Source organism: Vanellus vanellus (assembly GCF_965231255.1).
Source record: "Vanellus vanellus genome assembly, contig: HAP1_SCAFFOLD_71, whole genome shotgun sequence".
NCBI classification, from domain to species: domain Eukaryota; kingdom Metazoa; phylum Chordata; class Aves; order Charadriiformes; family Charadriidae; genus Vanellus; species Vanellus vanellus.
Window position 1 is genome coordinate 881,822 of NW_028126759.1, and position 17,859 is coordinate 899,680.

General features: G+C 54.6%; 2 protein-coding genes across 2 annotated transcripts in view; one reads left to right on the plus strand and one right to left on the minus strand.

The window, feature by feature from the left end:
- LOC309685780 (electroneutral sodium bicarbonate exchanger 1-like) overlaps window positions 1–8,350 on the minus strand; it is a gene marked incomplete at both ends in the record, with an annotated part of 45,300 nt that extends 36,950 nt beyond the window's left edge. The window contains one exon of the mRNA XM_082501499.1: window positions 8,339–8,350. Coding sequence (XP_082357625.1) covers window positions 8,339–8,350 — 12 coding nt within the window. The remainder of the gene's footprint in view (window positions 1–8,338) is intronic.
- A 464-nt stretch (window positions 8,351–8,814) lies between these two features.
- On the plus strand, window positions 8,815–17,777 carry LOC309685781 (acrosin-like; the record flags this gene model as incomplete). The annotated part of the gene is made up of 4 exons (XM_082501500.1): window positions 8,815–8,836; window positions 16,335–16,547; window positions 16,799–16,944; window positions 17,418–17,777. The coding sequence occupies 4 exons, from the start codon at window positions 8,815–8,817 to the stop codon at window positions 17,775–17,777; spliced, it is 741 nt and encodes a 246-aa protein (XP_082357626.1).
- Between the last annotated feature and the right edge of the window lie 82 nt (window positions 17,778–17,859).

The window sequence follows — 17,859 nt, forward strand, 5'->3', positions numbered from 1 at the left end:
CAGCCGCTCAGTATTCGGGGCACTGTTGGTCTTCTGGGCCTGGCGCTGTCACCACTTGCAGGGCTGGCGGAAGCAGACACGGCTAGTGGCATCTCCACCAGCCCTTCAGGTAGCCCCACAGCCAGGCGCAGCCCTGCTGCAGGCACCTTCCTGTGCTGCACAGCCCTGGGTCTGCCTGGCCACACTCCCTGCCCATGGTCTTGCAGGACTCCTCCGTCTTTGTGTTCAAGGCCTGGAAAGCACAGGTGATCTCCTCCACCCGCTCCACCTTGTCCATGTCCATGGCTGGGGGCCTTCTGGGGGACAGGTGCTCATCCGTGGGCCTCTGTGCCCTGTCCATCCCCTGCCTGGGAACCCACTCTTTCTCAGTCCCTGCTGGCAGCTCCTGTGGAGGCTCCTGGCCGAGGACCAGCCCCGGTTTCCGCACTGCCCCAGCAGCAGCCATGGGAGAGTGGGGTTGTCCTGAGTGTGTGAGCACCACTGGCTCTGTTGCTGCACTGGGCCAGGGCTCCAGGAAGTGGTAGAGGGAGCTCTGGGAAGAGGAGCTGCTCCTCAACAGGCTGCTGCAGTCCTCCGAGTTGGCCAGCGAGCACAGGCTGCAGGGACTCTTGCGGTGGCCCTCGGGGGCCAGAAGGAGGTGTCCCCACTGATAGGACCTATAGGTGGCAGAGGAGGGCAGGGGGACGTGGGGGCTTGGCAGGGGCAGGGGGTAGAGAGAGGCATCACTGCTCAGATGATATATGGTTGGCAGGGAGCCCAGTGGGTCCTGTGGGGCCTGGTGCTCCCTCCTCGCTGCCTCCTCGGTTGCCCTGCAGAGGAGGAGAGAGAAGAGACCCGCTGCACACCGTCTCCTCCGCTGGAGCCCACGGGCAGCACCCCCTCCTCAGCAGGCGGGCAGGGCTGCCCAGCGCAGGCAGGGCAGGGCACGGGCTGAGGGTCTGGGGCAGGATCTGGGGGTCTCCGCCACACTCCCTGCTTCTCCTGTGTCGACTTGAGCTCCCATCCTTCATCCACTAGCCGAGAAGCTGCTGAGGGAGGGGACGGAGTGAGCGGCCGGCAGCCCCTGGCACAGCCCCGGCTCAGGGCTGCCGTGGGGTGTGGGCTGTTTGCATGGTGCTCGGTGCCGGGGCCACTCACTGCTCTGCTCCTGCAGGCGGGCTCTCGCGTCCGTCGTCCCTTGCTTTGGCTTCTTCCATTCCCTCTGCAGGACCCCGGGAGCTGGGTGAGACGGGAGCAGCTCCCAGCCCCGCGCCGCAGCCCCCCACCCCTCCCCACGCTGCAGCACAGTGCGGTGCAGCAGTTGCCTACCTGGAGCCGCTTGGTCCGTAGCACAGAAGAGACCGCGCTGAGCCCCATCAAAAGCATCACGAGCGGAGCCAGGTGAGCTGTGGGGGGGACGTTGGAGTCCCTCCTTGCACCAGCTGCGGTGCAGCCGTGCAACCCTGGGGTGCCCCCCATGGGAAATGTTAAAGAAATAAAATGTTGGTCTCTATCCCTGGTGCTGTGGTTCCTCCTGCCATCCCGCGGCTGGGGCTGTGCCCCCCTCAGTGCCCGACCCAGTGGGACAGGCTGGCACTGCTGGCACCCGCCAACCTGGGGGGGTGGTGGTGTCGGGGGAGCTGGGTGGGCTGGAGAAAGGGAGGAAGCATCTCTTGCAACCAGCTTGGCCTTCTCAGCCACAAAACCCTCCCCAGAGGCACCAGAGGGGACCCCCAGATCCTTGAAGGGCTGCCCCAGACTCCCTCTGGCCTGCAAGACTCCCCCCCCCCCCCCCCCCCCAGGACCCCATAAGGGCAGCCCAGGACCCCTTATGGACACGCCAGTGGCGTCCCAAATCTGGGTTCTTTACCTGCTGGGCAAGCCAGTAACACACTGTGTGGGAGCAGCCAGCCAAGCCGGTTTCGGAGCACCAGAGGTGAGAGGCAGGGAGCTGCCATCCCACTCAGCTCCATCTCCGCCGTGCCTTGGCTGTGCAGAGAGAACTTGGGGGCAGCTGCAAAACAGCTCAGCCCGGGCTTATCTCCAGATGGTGCAGAACAACCAAAACCAAATGGCCCTTAACAATCAAAATGCCCCGAGTCCCATCCCACCACTCTTCCCGTGACGTTGAGCGCCGGACATCACAAACTGGCAACAGAGACTTCGCTATGGCACCACCAGAGGGAAATATCCCAGACAGTGTAATCCACTCGGGCATAATCCTGCACCCTCACCAAGTCAGGAAATATAAACCGCAGGGTCTTGGGAGACAAATGGGGAATCCTCCAAGGATACAGCTGGCCCCTAGGAGATCTGTCCCCCCCATCCAGGACGCTGGAGGGGAGCATTTACAGCCGAGCACGGCCTTTCCTTTAACCTCTAGGAAAGCCGGCTTTTGCTAAAAAACAAATGTCCCTCTCCTGCCCTGGCCCCCTCTGAAATGAAATAAATAAAGAATTAAAATCCTTACAAAACTTAAAAATCGCCGTTAGTTTTGTTAGTGTTACATTAATTCTAAAAACTGATGAGCCACTGCGCTGTGCACCGCAGCACAACCTCCCCCCCTCAACGCTGGGCGAGCTCCTCTGGCCATGCCTGGGATGAAAAACCGGTGGCTTTTAGGAAATAAAAAAACAATAATAAAAACTCTCTGTCTCTCTGCCTATGTTAGTCCAACTAAAGGGATAGCGTCGGGAGGCGAGGGAGGAGGAAGGGGGAGGCTGTGGGATGGAGAGAGCCCTACCCGTGTACCCCTCGGCTGTGCATCCTCACAGCGCCGCGGGGAATGGGGGGAGTGGGGTGTGTTTGGGGGGGTCTTTGGTTTGCACAGGGTGGCCGTGGTGGGGGCTCAGCCTCATCCTTACAGTGCTGGGGCGCACGGGGCTACCAGGCACAGGGTCCCTCCCCCAGTGAGGTGCTTTGTTGCGTTGAGGTGTTAGATGGGGTGGCACAGCCCCTGCCCGCCCCAGGAGGGGGGACACCACCTCTCCGGTGGCACTGGATGGGTGGGAGGGAGGGAGGGAGCAGAGCTGTGGGAGCCATGGAGAAAGGCGTGGTGGGGATGTCCCTCATCGGGCAGCCCCCAGCAGCCCTACCCCGCCACCCGGCCACCCCAAGGGACACCCAAGCCCCATCTTGGTCCTCTCCCCGTTGGGTGATGCCCTTCCACCCACCCCGGAGGTGCGCTCCTCTCCTGTGGGGGGGGCGCCCAGCGCTCGCCTGGGTAGAGGAGCACCGGGGGGTTGGTTAGGGGGCATCTGAGCTTCCCCATTACACGGGCCTAATTACTTTGCCGTTAATAACCATTAGTAACCACTTTGGCTCTGCTAACCAACTGCGGCGAGGCCCCCACCCCGCTTTAGCACAGGCTTCCTGATGCCAACGCCTTCCCGAGCCACTGGGTAAAGCGACACCTGGCAAAAAAACACCACCCCCCAAAAAACCCCCACACCACATCCCCCACTCCCCACCCACCCCTTCTCCCCCCATCACAGCCATGGGGCAAACTCCCACCACCACCCCCCCGCAATCTCAGCTCGGCCGTGACCCCCCCGAGACACTGGAAAGAGAGGAACGGAGAGCGAGCTCAGGCTCGTGTGAGCTGGAGAGATTTCTCTTTGGGTTTTGATGTTGTCGTTGGGTGGGGTTTGGTTGATTGTTTTTCACAGAACACTTTGCAGTAGAGGACAAAAACGTGGTGTCTCTGGTCTTCCTCCTTCTTTTGTATTTCCCATTTAAAAACCCCTGCAGCTCCTTTCCAACACGCTGCATACTCGCTTTCTTCTTCATCAAATGATTCTTTAGAGTTAACATATACGTTTAGTGCTTGACACAGCCACCCCTCTATAGAATCATACTTTGGCCAATACAACTTCTCTGGCCTTATGGGCTCTTTGGTCCATTTAAACATACAATATATAATTTTCTTTCCTTTATCTTTATCACGGGTGCAGGACTCTCCTTCCTGCCCCCATTGTAACAACATCCTCCCGAATGGACTGTCTGGAGGTATTCCTGGAATTTCCCTTAAATTCCTTTTTACTTTTCCCTTGTCCCAATTTTTTTCCTCGGGGGATCTCTCAACTCCAGCCTTTTGCTTCGTCTCTTCACCGGCCGGTCTCCTCGCGGAGATACGGAACCGCGGTTAGAAAGACTCCGCACTCGCTTCGCAGATCTAGTCCGCGTCTCACTCACACCACTCTCAATCCCCCGTCACCCAGCCGCCCGAGTAGTACTTAACAGTCAATTTTCTTACCCGGGTCTCGTGCACAAGTATTATCGGCTGCCACGGTTATCCCTGGGACCCCTCTTTGGTCCACGAGCCCCTTCACCGGGCTGTTGCCACTGGTCCGTCACTGTGTGCGGGGAGAACGCGAGAATTGCTAAAGTCAGCAGTGGCGCACTGTCCCGGTCTACTCACCCGTCCAAGGCTCCGAACGTGGGCTTCAGGTATCCCGGACGAGCCCCCAAATTGTGAGAAACACGCTCACTGTATTGAATTTTAGTCTGGGGCAAATTCGGTGGAGCAAAGAATATTTATTACAGCGCTGGGAGTTACACGGGGGATTTCTCCTCCTGTGGCTCAGTTTTCCTTTACAACCACTTGTTTTTATTTCGTATTCCTTATACTTATTCATGTTTCTTCTTGGAACATAATTTGCATAATCAATGAGTTTTCGGAAAATAAACCAACCCTTAATTACATAATCAATGGCTTCTTGCAATGCAGCCCACCCCCGAGCACGCCCCTCCCTTCCAGCGGCGCAGGCGCTGCGCTGCCTCAGGGGTCTCCTGGTGGTCGTCGGAGGGAGGCTCGAAGTCTTTATCGCCACGTCCTTCTTGTGGCTTCTTCATTCCTTACACTCCTGTGGTTATCTTAGCTAACGACACCACCCTTTGTTCTGCAAATTTTTGGTAGTTCTACCTGTTGCTTTCATCTGATATCCAATTTAACACTATCCCTTTCCCAAACGCACAGTGAGCACAGACCCATCTTAGCTGAAGCCATAGCGAGCACATGTTCATTTGAGCTGAAGCAAAAATTTTGCTAAATTACTTATTACAAGGGGGTAGTGAGGGGAGTGGGTGTTATGTGAGGACGGTGTTAACGGGAGCAGGGAGTGAGGGCAATGGGTGTTACCATGAGGGAGGAATGAGGGAAATAGGTGTTTGTGAGTAGAATGGGTGTGTGAGGGAGGAGTCGGGGACATGGGTCTTAATGTGAGGGGAGTGGGTGTTTGTGAGGGGGGAATGGGTTTTCGTGAGTGGGAGAGGAGGTTTGCAGGGCTGTGAGGTGCCTGTGAGAGAGGAGGCCCCGGAGGGAGGTGAGTGGAAAGGGCTGTGTGTGGAAAGAAAAGCTTTAAGGACAGGCCGGGCTGGGGAAAGGTGGTGGGCCCTGAGGGAGGGCTTGGGGAGCGGGGCTAGAAGCGTGGGTTTGGGGCAAAACTCTGGGAAAGAAACTGCAGGACAGGGCCAATCTGAGTATACAGTTTTAGCGAAGCTTCAAGCAAAGGGTGACCAAAGGTGCCTCTTGTCCTTTTGTGGGCTGGTTTTGTCTAAGTTATTCATGCGAGTGGATTTTTTGCTACATGGAACGGGAACTTTCACTTCCCGGGATACCTGATGTTTAGCTGATGAGGTTTTCTTTACCCAACTTTGCACCCTATGAGGGCAGCACTGGCAGGTTGCTTTCGCTTCATGGAAGGATTTTGGCTGTTTTTCTCCTTTTTATGTTTTTCCCCACTCCTCTGCTAAAACAGCCTGGAGTCCTGACACGGTGGATGGTGACGAAGACAATGACGAGCAGCGGTGGACGACGGCATTGGGCGAATCTTCTGTCGCCGCCACAGTTTTATGGCGTAACGCCCCAAAATAACCCACCCACCCCCAGCGAGGTCCTACCCAGGCACAAAGCACAGGTAAATCCTATTCAAATCCGACCAATCCGGGTTATGAACAAAACCCCACTCCCGGCCTCTTGCAGATTAATTACCGGCGGAGGTCAATCATATTTAACCCACCTATTTGGGGCGCTTGGGCCCTGGCAGCACCTCGCCAGTCACCTGCCGAATCTCCGTTCCGGCTCCACCAGTTTGGAACTGGGTTGTGGAGGACCCTGGGCTGTGCCGGGCGTTGGGCTGCCCGGCAGCACTGGTGGTGGGGAAGCTGTCGCCAGCTCTGTTTCCACATGCACAAAAAACCAACCCCACAATCCATCCCCAAAAGGGTAAATGTGGGGTTGGGGTTTGGTGTTGTTTTTTTTTCCCCTCCCAGCTTTGGAGCAAAAAGCAGGTTTTAAAGTTGGGAAATGGGGGTGTCTCCCAGCTTTCCAGTGGAAAAAAGCAGCCCTTAACCCTGCTGATTCCCCCCCTCTCTTCCCCCCTTTAGGGTGGTCCTCCCCCCTCTTCCCCCCCCCTCCCCCTTTCAGGGTGGTCCTCCCCCCCCCTCCCCCCTCCCCCCCTTTCACGGTAGTCCTCCACCCCCTCTCCCCCCCCTCTACTCCCCCCTCTCCCCCTCCCCCCTTTCAGGGTGGTCCTCCCCCCCCCCCCCGCTCTTTCAGGGTCGTCCTCCCCCCGCCCCCCCCTTTCAGGGTGGTTCCCCCCCTCTTTTTTTGGTGCAGTTTCCCACCTTTCCTCCTCTCTTTTGGGGGGCTTCTTTTTCCCCCTTTTTGGGCAGTTTCCTCCCCTTCCTAAATACAGTTTTCATTCTTGGTAGTGAATCTATAAAAACATCTTTTTCATAGTGTTTTAAAAAGTATTAGATCCCCACAGCGCTGCCTCCGCGTACGTTTTTTTAGGGGCTTAAAACCACAGTTTTGCACAAATAACATGGAGGAGCGCTCCTCTCGCCTCCAAACCCCCTCCTCCCTCCCCGCTTTTATTCCCCAGTTATTTATTTTTATTATTTTCCAACCAGGATTCAGAGAAATTCTTTTGATGAATCTAAACAATTTTGGGGGGAGAAAGCCGGGAATTGTTGGATGCTGCAAATCCTTTTGTCAGCGACATTTGTGTGTCCCCACACGTGTCATCTTTGTCCGGGTGACACCATCACCAGCGCCTTAAAAGAAATGGGGAGCAATTTGGTGCTTTATTTGTCCATAAAATAACTTGGGGAACTGGATTTTTTTAAAACAAATGCGCTTTTCGCATACCAGGGCAATTTGGGATTTTTTCCCATCCCCAACTCCATTTGGACGCCTGTTCCGCGCTTTCAGTGCAGTCCAAAAACCCCCATTAACCCCCAAATTTTGGGCCGTTTCATCCAAACCTGAGTGTTGGAATGGGCCAAGAATGGGATGGAGGGGAGGTCTTTCCCCAAACGCGGAGCCTTCCGGGGCCCCGAGCGGGAGGAACCGGCTGCCCGGTCTTCCCCGGGCCCGCTGCGGATTTTGCTCGCCCCGTTCCTCGCCCGGGGTGAGTGGCCTCTGGTAGGTGGGTGGCGCGAGGGGGCGTGGCCTATGCAAATATGTGTGACTATGGGCGTGGTGCATCCAAATATAGCGAGTCGGGGGCGTGGCGCATGCGAATCTCTGGGCGCGGGGGCGGTGGCGCATGGGAGGACTCGTTCTGGAGGCGCGGTGTGTGGAAATCTATGGGAGGGGGCGTGGTCTATGCAAATGTGCCGGTTCGGGGGCAGGCGCTGGCGGGGGGTGTGTGTGCGTTATTTTTCGCCCGTACCGAGCCGGGGTGTCCCCGCCGCCGTCGTCCACCCCCCGGTAGCCGTGGGCGGGTCGGTGCGGGGGTGCGGGTGGCGGTCAGGCAGCGCGCTGAGCCCCTGTGCGTCAGTGCCGGGCGGGGCCCTGCCTCCGGAGCCCGTGCGGGGGGGTGGGAGCCCCCCGCTGCTCAGACGTCACGGGGGGTTCTGCCAATGCCGCAATTCCGCCTGAAATCGCCTAACTCCGCTACCGGCGGCGGCGGGCCGGGGGGGCTGCCCCCTCCCCGGGCACCGGCCCGGCCGTCTCTTCTGCCCCCATTCCCCGAGGCCCGGCCCCGCCGCCCCCGGACAGCCCTCCCGGTGCGGCGGCTGCGGGTCATGTCTCCGAGTACCTCCCCAAAAGGAGGCGTCACCTGTCGCCTCCCCATCCCCTCCCGACACGTAGCCCCCCCCCACTGTTACCGTAAATCGGCAGAACCAAACTTTCTAAGCCTTAATTTAAGTTTAGAAAGCAGGCACTGCTTTATTACGGCACCGGGCGCACAGGGGATCACTCCACCCAGTGTGCGTACCGAGTTGCTCCGCTACAAAAATTAAAATATACGTATTCATTACATTTCCGAGAAACAATTGACATATTCATATGATTTCCAGGAACTCATTAATATATGTAAATGTCCGTGACACATGCACCTTCAGGTACACTGGTGGTCATCCAGAGTCCTCTGGTGGTCGTCCGTAGTCTTCCTCACTGTGTCTGCTGGTTGAACCCGGTCCTTGCGCGTGCTCAGTTTGGTCACAGAGTTCCACCCCCCCTTTAATCTTGGAACCTCCAGAAGATTTTCTCGGTTTACTAACCAGGCCTACAACTCCTCGCTTTCTTCACAGGTACTTCAAAGCTACAGCTAGGTTAGGTCATACCTAGTTCCCAAATGCATCTTATGGGTTTGATTTTCATTGATTGGTCCCTTGACTATACATTACTCTCAATACCCATATCCAAATAATCAATGGTTATTTCTATTAATATCTATTAATTTGAGTGTAGATATTTAAATCAAAATGGGAAGGGTAAGGGGGTTTCTAAGCAGCGTCACTGGTGCATGACAGGTTTCTATAATTACAAGCCTCAAACAAAACTTCTCTATTCTATTCTTCATTGTTTCATCTGGGTTCTAGATGAACCCAGATGAAGAAGACTGTAACAATCCTAACCCCTCTGTTTCACAGGAATTTCACTTCTGTCCTATTTTCATAAAATTACCCCCTAGACAGGAATATGTTTTGCCTTTTTTTTTGTTGTTGTTGTTTTTTCTTTTTAATAAGAGTCCTTTCAGCCTGCTCTCCAGGTGGAAATGGGCAATGCAAAGGCATTACAATGACAGATTTGCTAAATATGTTGCCAAGGTCTATATTAGTGGCTTTCCCTGAAGCGGGGAAAAGACGTTTATTTCTATTTTGCATTTCAAATTCTCTGTGAAATGGATTAAGCAGAGAGGGCTTCTTTTTGTGGGTCTGCCCTTGGAAGGAGAGCGCCTTTAGGAAAAGGCTTTTCTGGAGGGGACGGAGAACTTAGTTGCTGATGGCTATAAAAGCGCGCCCTGTTTGGGTGGCCTGAAAACTAAACCCGTGAAAATCCATGACTGAAAAATGAGACTTCCTCCTAATGATTGGGTTGGTTGCTCTTAATCTTGTTCTGCCTATTCTTAAGTTCGTCACCAGATACTAGAGATACCACTAGTGATAATACCACTGGCAGTGGAGGTCCAGCATGGCTTATACTCCTACCTCTCGTGCCTATTGGGGTGCCTCCAACAGTCGAGAAATAGTTCTTCTTGGCAGCGAGTCCAGAGGCCAACCTGGTCTTGCCCTCCATCCTCTTTAGTTCTGTATCTCTGATTCTTGTGGCACAATAGGGTCCTTTCTTCAGTCCCGGAACTTGTATTGGAGTTGATATTTCGAGGATCTATAAACATTCTGGTTGGGTCGGTCCACATTACGTAATTTTCTGTGGGTTCTGCAACAATAATGTCTAATCCACTTACACTTATCTATTGCGGTTGTATACTCACATTGGATACACTAAAGATCGAGGACTTGGGAGAGGTACTGCTCCTGTCTGCAATGGGGACCTAAAACGACCTTATTACAATTCTTACACTTAACCCGTAGATACACGCAACAATTACAATCGCAGCAAAGTAGGGTTGAAGGGGTTGGATGCCACTCTAGTCTGAAGGCACTTTCGAGGCTTTTGCTGTCTGTTGCTCTCATGCAGCAGCACTGACTCTTATGCGCCTTCTGAAGGCTCTCCAGGGCTTTTTCCTGTCAAAGCAAAAACACGAGACTTCCTTCTCATGGTTAATTTCCATATGCATACTTTGAATCTGTATAGATAATGCCTTCTTTTCCCTGGAGATAATCTAAAGCTCTCTTCAGAGCGTATAGTTCACAACTCTGGGCTGACTAATTTGCTGGTAATCCTCCTTCTTCAATTACTGCTTTTTCTTCCCCCAAAATGATGACATAACTACTTGCTCTCTTTCTATCTATACATCAGGAGGAACCGTCTATAAAAAGTTGTTGGATAGTTTTTTTGTTTTGTTTTTGGTTTGTTTTTTTTTTTGTTTTTTTTTTTTTTTTTTACATAGGGCATTGGTGTGTTTATTAGGTCTTCTCTTACCCTGGTTTGGTAATTTATAAAATCTAATCAATCATGATGCGGCTCCCCACTTGCCTGTTCCTACAGGAGTTGTGAAGGATTCAGGTTTCCGTCTACCACGAGGGTCAAATCATTCTTTTCTATTAAAATGTTTTCGTACTTCAAAGTTCTGGAATCTGTTAACCACTGGCCAGACTTTTGAGATAAGATAGTTCTTACAGTGGGGGGGTATGTACAATTAGGGTTCTTCTAGAGGTTAATTTTTGGCTTTTTTCTACTAATATTGCTGTAGCCACTACTGCCTGTATGCATGTGGGCCACCCCCAACATACCGGGTCCATTAATTTTGGATAGGTATGCCACCGGTTTCCTTTCTCCGCCCCGTTCCTGCATTACGACTCCATGCACTATCCCTTCTTCCATGTTTATAAAAAGGTGATTTTTTTTTTTTCTAAAAGGAGGGAGGGAGGGCTAAACCCGGGGCTTCTGTTAACTTCTGCTTTAATTATTAAATTGCTCTTGTTTGTCTTCTGTCCGCTGTATTGGACTGTCTTTTACAAGTTTGTCATACAGAAATTTTATTGATTGAGTGTATCCTTTAGCCCATAATTTACAGTACTCTAGTAACCTTAAAATCTTCTTTATTTCTCATTTCGTTTTTGGGACACTTAATGCTGTAATTCGTTCTGGATTGATTTTTCTTTTTCTATTGCTAATTAGATGCCTTAAATACTTTACCTCTTTTTGTACAAACTGCAGTTGTGTCGTTGAGACTCTTAACTCTTGTTCTCCAAAAAAAAAAAAAAACATTCAGCAAAGTATCGATGTCTCTTTCTGACTTTTTGCTCCCTCTCTCCTGATACCAACAGATCATTTCCATATTGCAAGATTCTTACTGCGGTTCTGCCCTAAAATTTTCTCTAGCATCTGTTCAAATATATTTGGGGATTTTGTGAATCCTTGAGGCAGGGAGGTCCAGCGGAGTTGCTGCTTCTTCCCGGTGTCTGGATTTTCCCATTCAAAGGCAGTTTCATAATACAAGACTTCTCAGCTCCTGAGTCTACTAAAAAGGCGTAAATTTCCTCCTGGGGGCCCAATTTTAAATTTATCAAGGGCTCACTAATTCTTTCTTCCCCCAGCAGGCAGAGCCCTTGACACCCTTACTCGGGAGCGTATTCTTCCTGTTGACAGATTTTAAACACTCGTTGATCTCTCTTTTGCCTGGGACACTCTCTCTTAAAATGTTCTTCCTGCCCACAATGGTAGCACTTTCCGCCCTCTGGGGCTCCTGATTTCATTCACATGGGCTTTCTGAGCGGCAGCAGATGGGCTCCCTGTATCTTGTGTGCTCTCATCCCTGGCCCCGGATTCTGGGGCGCTTTATCTTTAGTTTTTGTTATTTCTTTTACAGTCGCCACCATTAGTTTTGCTTTTGCCCTCTGATTCTCCTCATTGCGCTTCACATATACTCTTTGTGCTTCTCGTAACAGCTCATTGATTCCTCTCTCATGCCAGTCTTCCATCTTTTCCATTTTTTTTCTTAATATCTGGCCAGGCATGGGTGACAAAATTTACTTTTAATAATTCCTGGCCAGCCACCGTCTCTGGGTCAATCCCCAGAAACTGCTGAATATTCCTTCAGAGCCTCTGCAACCATTCCGTCGGAGATTCCTCTTTCCCTTGTTTACTGCCAACGGCTTTGCTCACATTTGACCCCCTTGGGGCTGCCTCTTTAATTCCCCTTAGAATTAATGTCTGATAATCAGATATGTTTCTTCTCCTTGCGGGGTCATTTTGATTCCAGTCAGGTCTTCGTAGGGTAACTTTTGGTTCCCGCACCACCTCATGAACGTTTTTCCTTTTTCATATTCTCATCCCTGCTACACAGATCATTTGTCTTTCCTCAGGGAAGAACAAAGTTCCCATGATGGATTGCATTTCTTCCCAAGTGTATACATTTGGACCTAAAAATTGGTCTAATTGTTTTGACAAACCTAGGGGATCTTCCAACAATTTCTTCATTTCTTTTCTAAAGTTCCTGACTTCCGTACTGGTTAGGGGCACATTCACAAATCCTGCCCCATTTTGAACTCCTGGCATCGGGACCTCCCGTAAAGGATGCAGCCCGATTGGTTCCGTCATCTCCTCTTTTTCTTCCACTATGGGCCTCCCCACTTCCCGCCTCCGTCTCCTCTGGCATTCCCTTCTAACGGGGACCTGAGGCTCTCTCATGCCTTCTGGAGGGTCCGGGTTATATGGGGGAAGTAAGTATTCGAGAGGATCCCAGACTGGTCTCTGGTCTTCCTCCTTCTCCTTTTGTATCTCCCATTTTAAAACCCCTGCAGCTCCTTTCCAACACGCTGCATATTCACGTTCTTCTGGATCAAATGATTCTTTGGAGTTAATGTATACATTTAGTGCTTGACACAGCTGTCCCTCTACAGAACCATACTTTGGCCAATACAACCTGTCTGGCCTTATGGGCTCTTTGGTCCATTTAAACATACAGTAATTGATCATCTTTGCTTCGTCCTTACCCCGGGTGCAGGACTCTCCTTCCTGCCCCCGTTGTAACAACATCCTCCCGAATGGACTGTCCGGAGGTATTTCTGGAATTCCCTGATCAGCTTTTCCCTTAGATTCCTCTTTACTTTTCCCTTGTCCCAATTTTTTCCCCGGGGGATCTCTCAACTCCAGCCTTTCGCTTCGTCTCTTCACCGGCCGGTCTCCTCGCGGAGATACGGAACCGCGGTTAGAAAGACTCCGCACTCGCTTCGCAGATCTAGTCCGCGTCTCACTCACACCACTCTCAATCCCCCGTCACCCAGCCGCCCGAGCAATACTTAACAGTCAATTTTCTTACCCGGGTCTCGTGCACAAGTATTATCGGCTGCCGCGGTTATCCCTGGGACCCCTCTTTGGTCCACGAGCCCCTTCACCGGGCTGTTGCCGCTGGTCCGTCACCGAGGGCGGGGAGAATCCGAGGATTGCTGAAATCAGCAGTGGCGCGCCGTCCCGGTCTACTCACCCGTCCAAGGCTCCGAACGTGGGCTTCAGGTCTCCTGGACGAGCCCCCAAATTGTGAGAAACACGCTCACTGTATTCAATTTTAGTCCGGGGCAAATTCGGTGGAGCAAAGAATATTTATTACAGCGCTGGGAGTTACACGGGGGATTTCTCCTGCTGTGGCTCATTTTTTCCTTCACAAACACTTGTTTTTATTTTGTATTCCTTATATTTATTCATGTTTTTTCTTGGAACATAATTTACATAATCAATGAGGTTTTGGAACACAACCCACCCCCAAATACATAATCAATGAGTTCTTGGAATGCAGCCCACCCCCGAACATGCCCCCTCCCTTCCAGCGGTGCAGGCGCTGCGCTGCCTCAGGGGTCTTCCTGATAGTCATTGGAGGGAGGCTCGAAGTCTTTACCACCATGTCCTTCTTGTGGCTTCTTCATTCTTTACACTCCTGTGGTTATCTTAGCTAACGACACCACCCTTTGCCCTGCAAGTTTCTGTACTTCCAACTGTTGCTCTCGTCTGATATCCTGTCTAACGCTATCCCTTTCCCAAACGCACAGTGAGCACAGACCCATCTTAGCTGAAGCCATAGAGGGCACACATTCATTTGAGGTGAAGCAAAATTATTTTGCTAAATTACTTATTACAACAGCAACACACACTGACACACACCCCGACTGCATAGGAACACACACACTGACTACAGACCAACACACACTAACACCCCACACACGCCCCCACCACACATGGAACACCCCACGTAATGCACACAGTGCTCGTGCACGTCATGCACAGAGCGTGGAAGGCATGCACATGCAGCACGCACACACACACACAGTGCGGGCACGCACAGCCTGCCAGCATACGCACAAAATGCCCGCACACACGGCACACGCTCGACCCAGTGAACGCATACCTGCAGTGCGCACACTCACAGGCTCATCTACACCACACTGCACGTAAACAGTGTGCACCCACCGTGTGGGTACCGGGACACGGAGTGCACCCAGACACCGAGTGCACCCACACACAGGGCACACACGATGCGTGCACACACAGAGTGCAGCACACAAACTGACGCGCCGGCATTTCCCAGTCCCTGAAGGGCCGACAGGAGAGCTGGGGAGGGACTTTTTACAAGGGTGTGTAGTGACAGGATGAGGGGGAAGGGCTTCAAACTGGAAGAGGGGAGGTTTAGAATAGATCTTAGGAAGAAATTGTTGACTGTGAGGCTGTTGGACCCCGGCACAGGTTGCCCAGAGAAGCTGTGGCTGCCCCATCCCAGGAAGTGATCAAGGCCAGGTTGGACGGGGCTCTGGGCAACCTGGGCTGGTGGGAGGTGTCCCTGCCCAGGCTGGGGGGGTTGGAACTTGATGGTGTTCAAGGTCCCTTCCAACCTAAACCATTCTGTGATTCTGTGTGTGTGCCCAGGCGTGCGCATAGGTACGGAGTGCAGCATGTGGGTGTGCTGGACTCGTCCCGCTCGCACATCACCGCTTGCCTGCTGCGGCTGTAGCCAGATGGGCCCCTCAACACCCAAAAAGGTGCGTGCTGCCTGTAGCAGTTCTGTTCTGTTCTCTGGTGTATGTGTTTTGGGAAGGCCCTGGTGGCACAGGGCTGCAGAGAGCGGGGTGGCAGTGAACTTCCCCAAGAGGCCGCGATGCCACACGGGGTTTTTTGCTGCCAGCTGTCAGCAGGCAGCGCTCGCAGCCAGGCGCTGCTGCCTGCCGCGGGGCCTGCACAGCCTCGTCCCGCAGGCAGAGCGTTCAGCGGGGGTCTGTCGGGGGTGTCCCATGCCGGCTTCTGCCTCCCCTCCTGCCGGGAACCCCCCATGGCGCCCCCCCTTCTGCCAAGAGGCCACCGGGCCCGGTGCCCGGAACCAGCGACTCTGTGACATCAGCCCCGGGAACAAGAGCACCGTGGGCAGCGTGAGCACTGCGGGCACTACGTCGGCTGCGGCACTGGTGGCGACAGGCCCTCGGTTCGCTTCTTGCAGGTGCCACGTGCCGCCACTGGCAGCAATGAAACTGCTCCTCGTCGTCCTCCTGCTGGCCCTGTGCTGGCCTGTGCAAGGCGCGTGGGACAGCTGTGGGTAAGTGGCCCCAGGCTCTGGGGGGGAGCTTGGGCAACCCTGATGGGGTTCACTGGAGGGAGCCCGCTTGTCCCCCGTGGCCACAGCTTCCCCAACCCCGCCTGGGAGCCTCAGATCCTGGCCAGCACCCCGGCTGCTGGCACAGCTCCTCTGCGGGGCTCAGGCAGAAACAGGGGCGCACGCACGCCCGCCCCAGGGGGTTCCCTGGCCCTGCTGTCCGTGCAGCGCCTTGTGGGGAGGGAAGAGGGCTGACCTTCAGCCTGAAGCGCAGCACGCCGTGGAGCAGGACAGTCATGAGTTTCTGGTTACAGAGGGACCTGCGGGCTCCGGCCCATGGCTTACCAGTACGGCATGTCGCGCGTGGTGGGTGGCACCAATGCCCGTCCAGGAGCCTGGCCCTGGATCGTCAGCATCCAGGACCCCTGGGAAGCAGGCACGGGGCACATCTGCGGAGGGTCCCTCATCAGCCCACAGTGGGTGCTGACGGCAGCACACTGCTTCATCGAGGCCAGGTAAGGAGGGCCAGGGAAGGGGGCTGTCCCCACCACCCTCGCGGGTGCCCTGCGTGCAGCACCGCCTGCTACTCCCATCCCCGTTCCTGCCAGTACGCCCAGTGCCTGGGCACTGCCGAGCCCAGCCCAGAGACTGCTCAGGAGAAGGCTGGGCTCGGGCCACTGCTTCCTAGCAGCCTCCAGCGCCACATGGCTCGTGCCTAAGGCATGCCAGGGCGGTGGCAGCCTGCGTGGCACTGCTCTCCTCTCTGCCTTGGGAAGCAGAAGGCAGGGAACGGCGGGGCTGCTGCAGCGCGTGGCTCCGCTCCCTCTGACCCCCCTCTCCATCTGCCTTCCAGGCACATCAGCATGTGGCGCGTGGTGATCGGGGCCACCCAGTTGACTCGGCTGGGCCCCGAGGCCCAAGTGCGCCATATTAAGCGGCTGCTGGTTCACGAGCACTACAGGAATATCACGCAGAGGAACGACATCGCCCTGCTGGAGCTGGACCAGCCGGTCCAGTGCAACTCCTACACCCAGCTTGCCTGTGTGCCCGACGCCTCACTTAGAGTGTCAGAGCTGCACACCTGCTACGTCAGCGGTTGGGGCGCCACCACTGCAAGATGTGAGTTCCCCCAAAGTGCTGGTGTCCTGAGTGCAAGCTCGGCACACTGGGGAGAGGGGTTGGGCTTCCCGAGAGCAGAGGCGAAAGCCGGAGTGAGGCTGCGGGGACATATGCCTCCAGGGAGAATGGGCTGACCCACCGCCCAAAGCCAGACAGAGGGGAAACACGGGCACAGTGCCTTCAGGATGCAAAGCCAAGCCCTAGGGAAGGGGTTCACCCAGGCAGGGGGGGAGCTGCTGGGGCTTCATTGCTTTCTGTGCTCACAGCTGCAGGGTCAACGGATGTCCTGCAGGAGGCCAAGGTCCAGCTCATTGATGTCAACCTCTGCAACAGCAGCGGGTGGTACAGAGGGGCCATCCACAGCCACAACCTGTGTGCTGGCTATCCGCAGGGTGGCATCGACACCTGCCAGGTAGGACGTGCTGCAAGTCAAGCCCCGGCAGCACCGGCAGCCCTCTCGCAACGCCCAAACATCGCCCGGCACGTGCTTGGCCTGGCAAGTCACCCTGCCACCGCTGGGTCTCCACTGCTGCTGGTGCTCACCTCCCCTTCCCCAGCTGCAGGTCCTTGCCCAGTCCCCGCCTTGTCCCAGAGCCCGGGGACGCTGCCCAGAAAGCGCATCCTGTGCTCCTGGCAGCCCATAGGTCCAGATCCCAAAGCATCCCCCTTCCACACAGCCGGGAGCACTGTGCAGAGATGAGAGAGCGCCCGACCTTACAGGCCCTCCACCCCCTCCCACACGAGGCTCTGTAGGCTCCAGCGCCGGAGCAGAGCCGTTGTGTGCAGTGAGCAGAGCTCTGGCAGGTGCTGGGAGAGAGAAGGAGCCGGCCAGAGCGCTGACAGCGGCCACCCAACACCACCTCAACCCTCTCTCCTCCCCTGCAGGGTGACAGTGGTGGTCCCCTGGTGTGCAAAGACAACAACGCGGACTACTTCTGGCTTGTTGGGGTGACCAGCTGGGGGAGAGGCTGTGCCAGAGCCAAACGGCCCGGAGTCTACACCTCCACCCAGCACTTCTACGACTGGATCCTGGTCCAGATGGGACTGCACCCAGCAGTAAGGGGTACTCCAACAGCACGGGCTTGGAGTCATTTTCTCACCGCCTCAACCCCCTATCAGAGGCCAAGGCCAACACCAACACCACCGGGCACGATTAGCTCCTGCCCATTTCCACTCCAGAAGCTGGTGGAATTCTTTAGTCGGCTGCAGGAGTTGCTGCAGGTCCTGTGGGGGAAAAAGGCTTGAGCAGCGTGACGAAGAGGCTCCAGAGCAGGCCGCCCTGTTCCACCACCATTTCCTTCCGGGGCAATGCCTGCTGAGCCAAAGG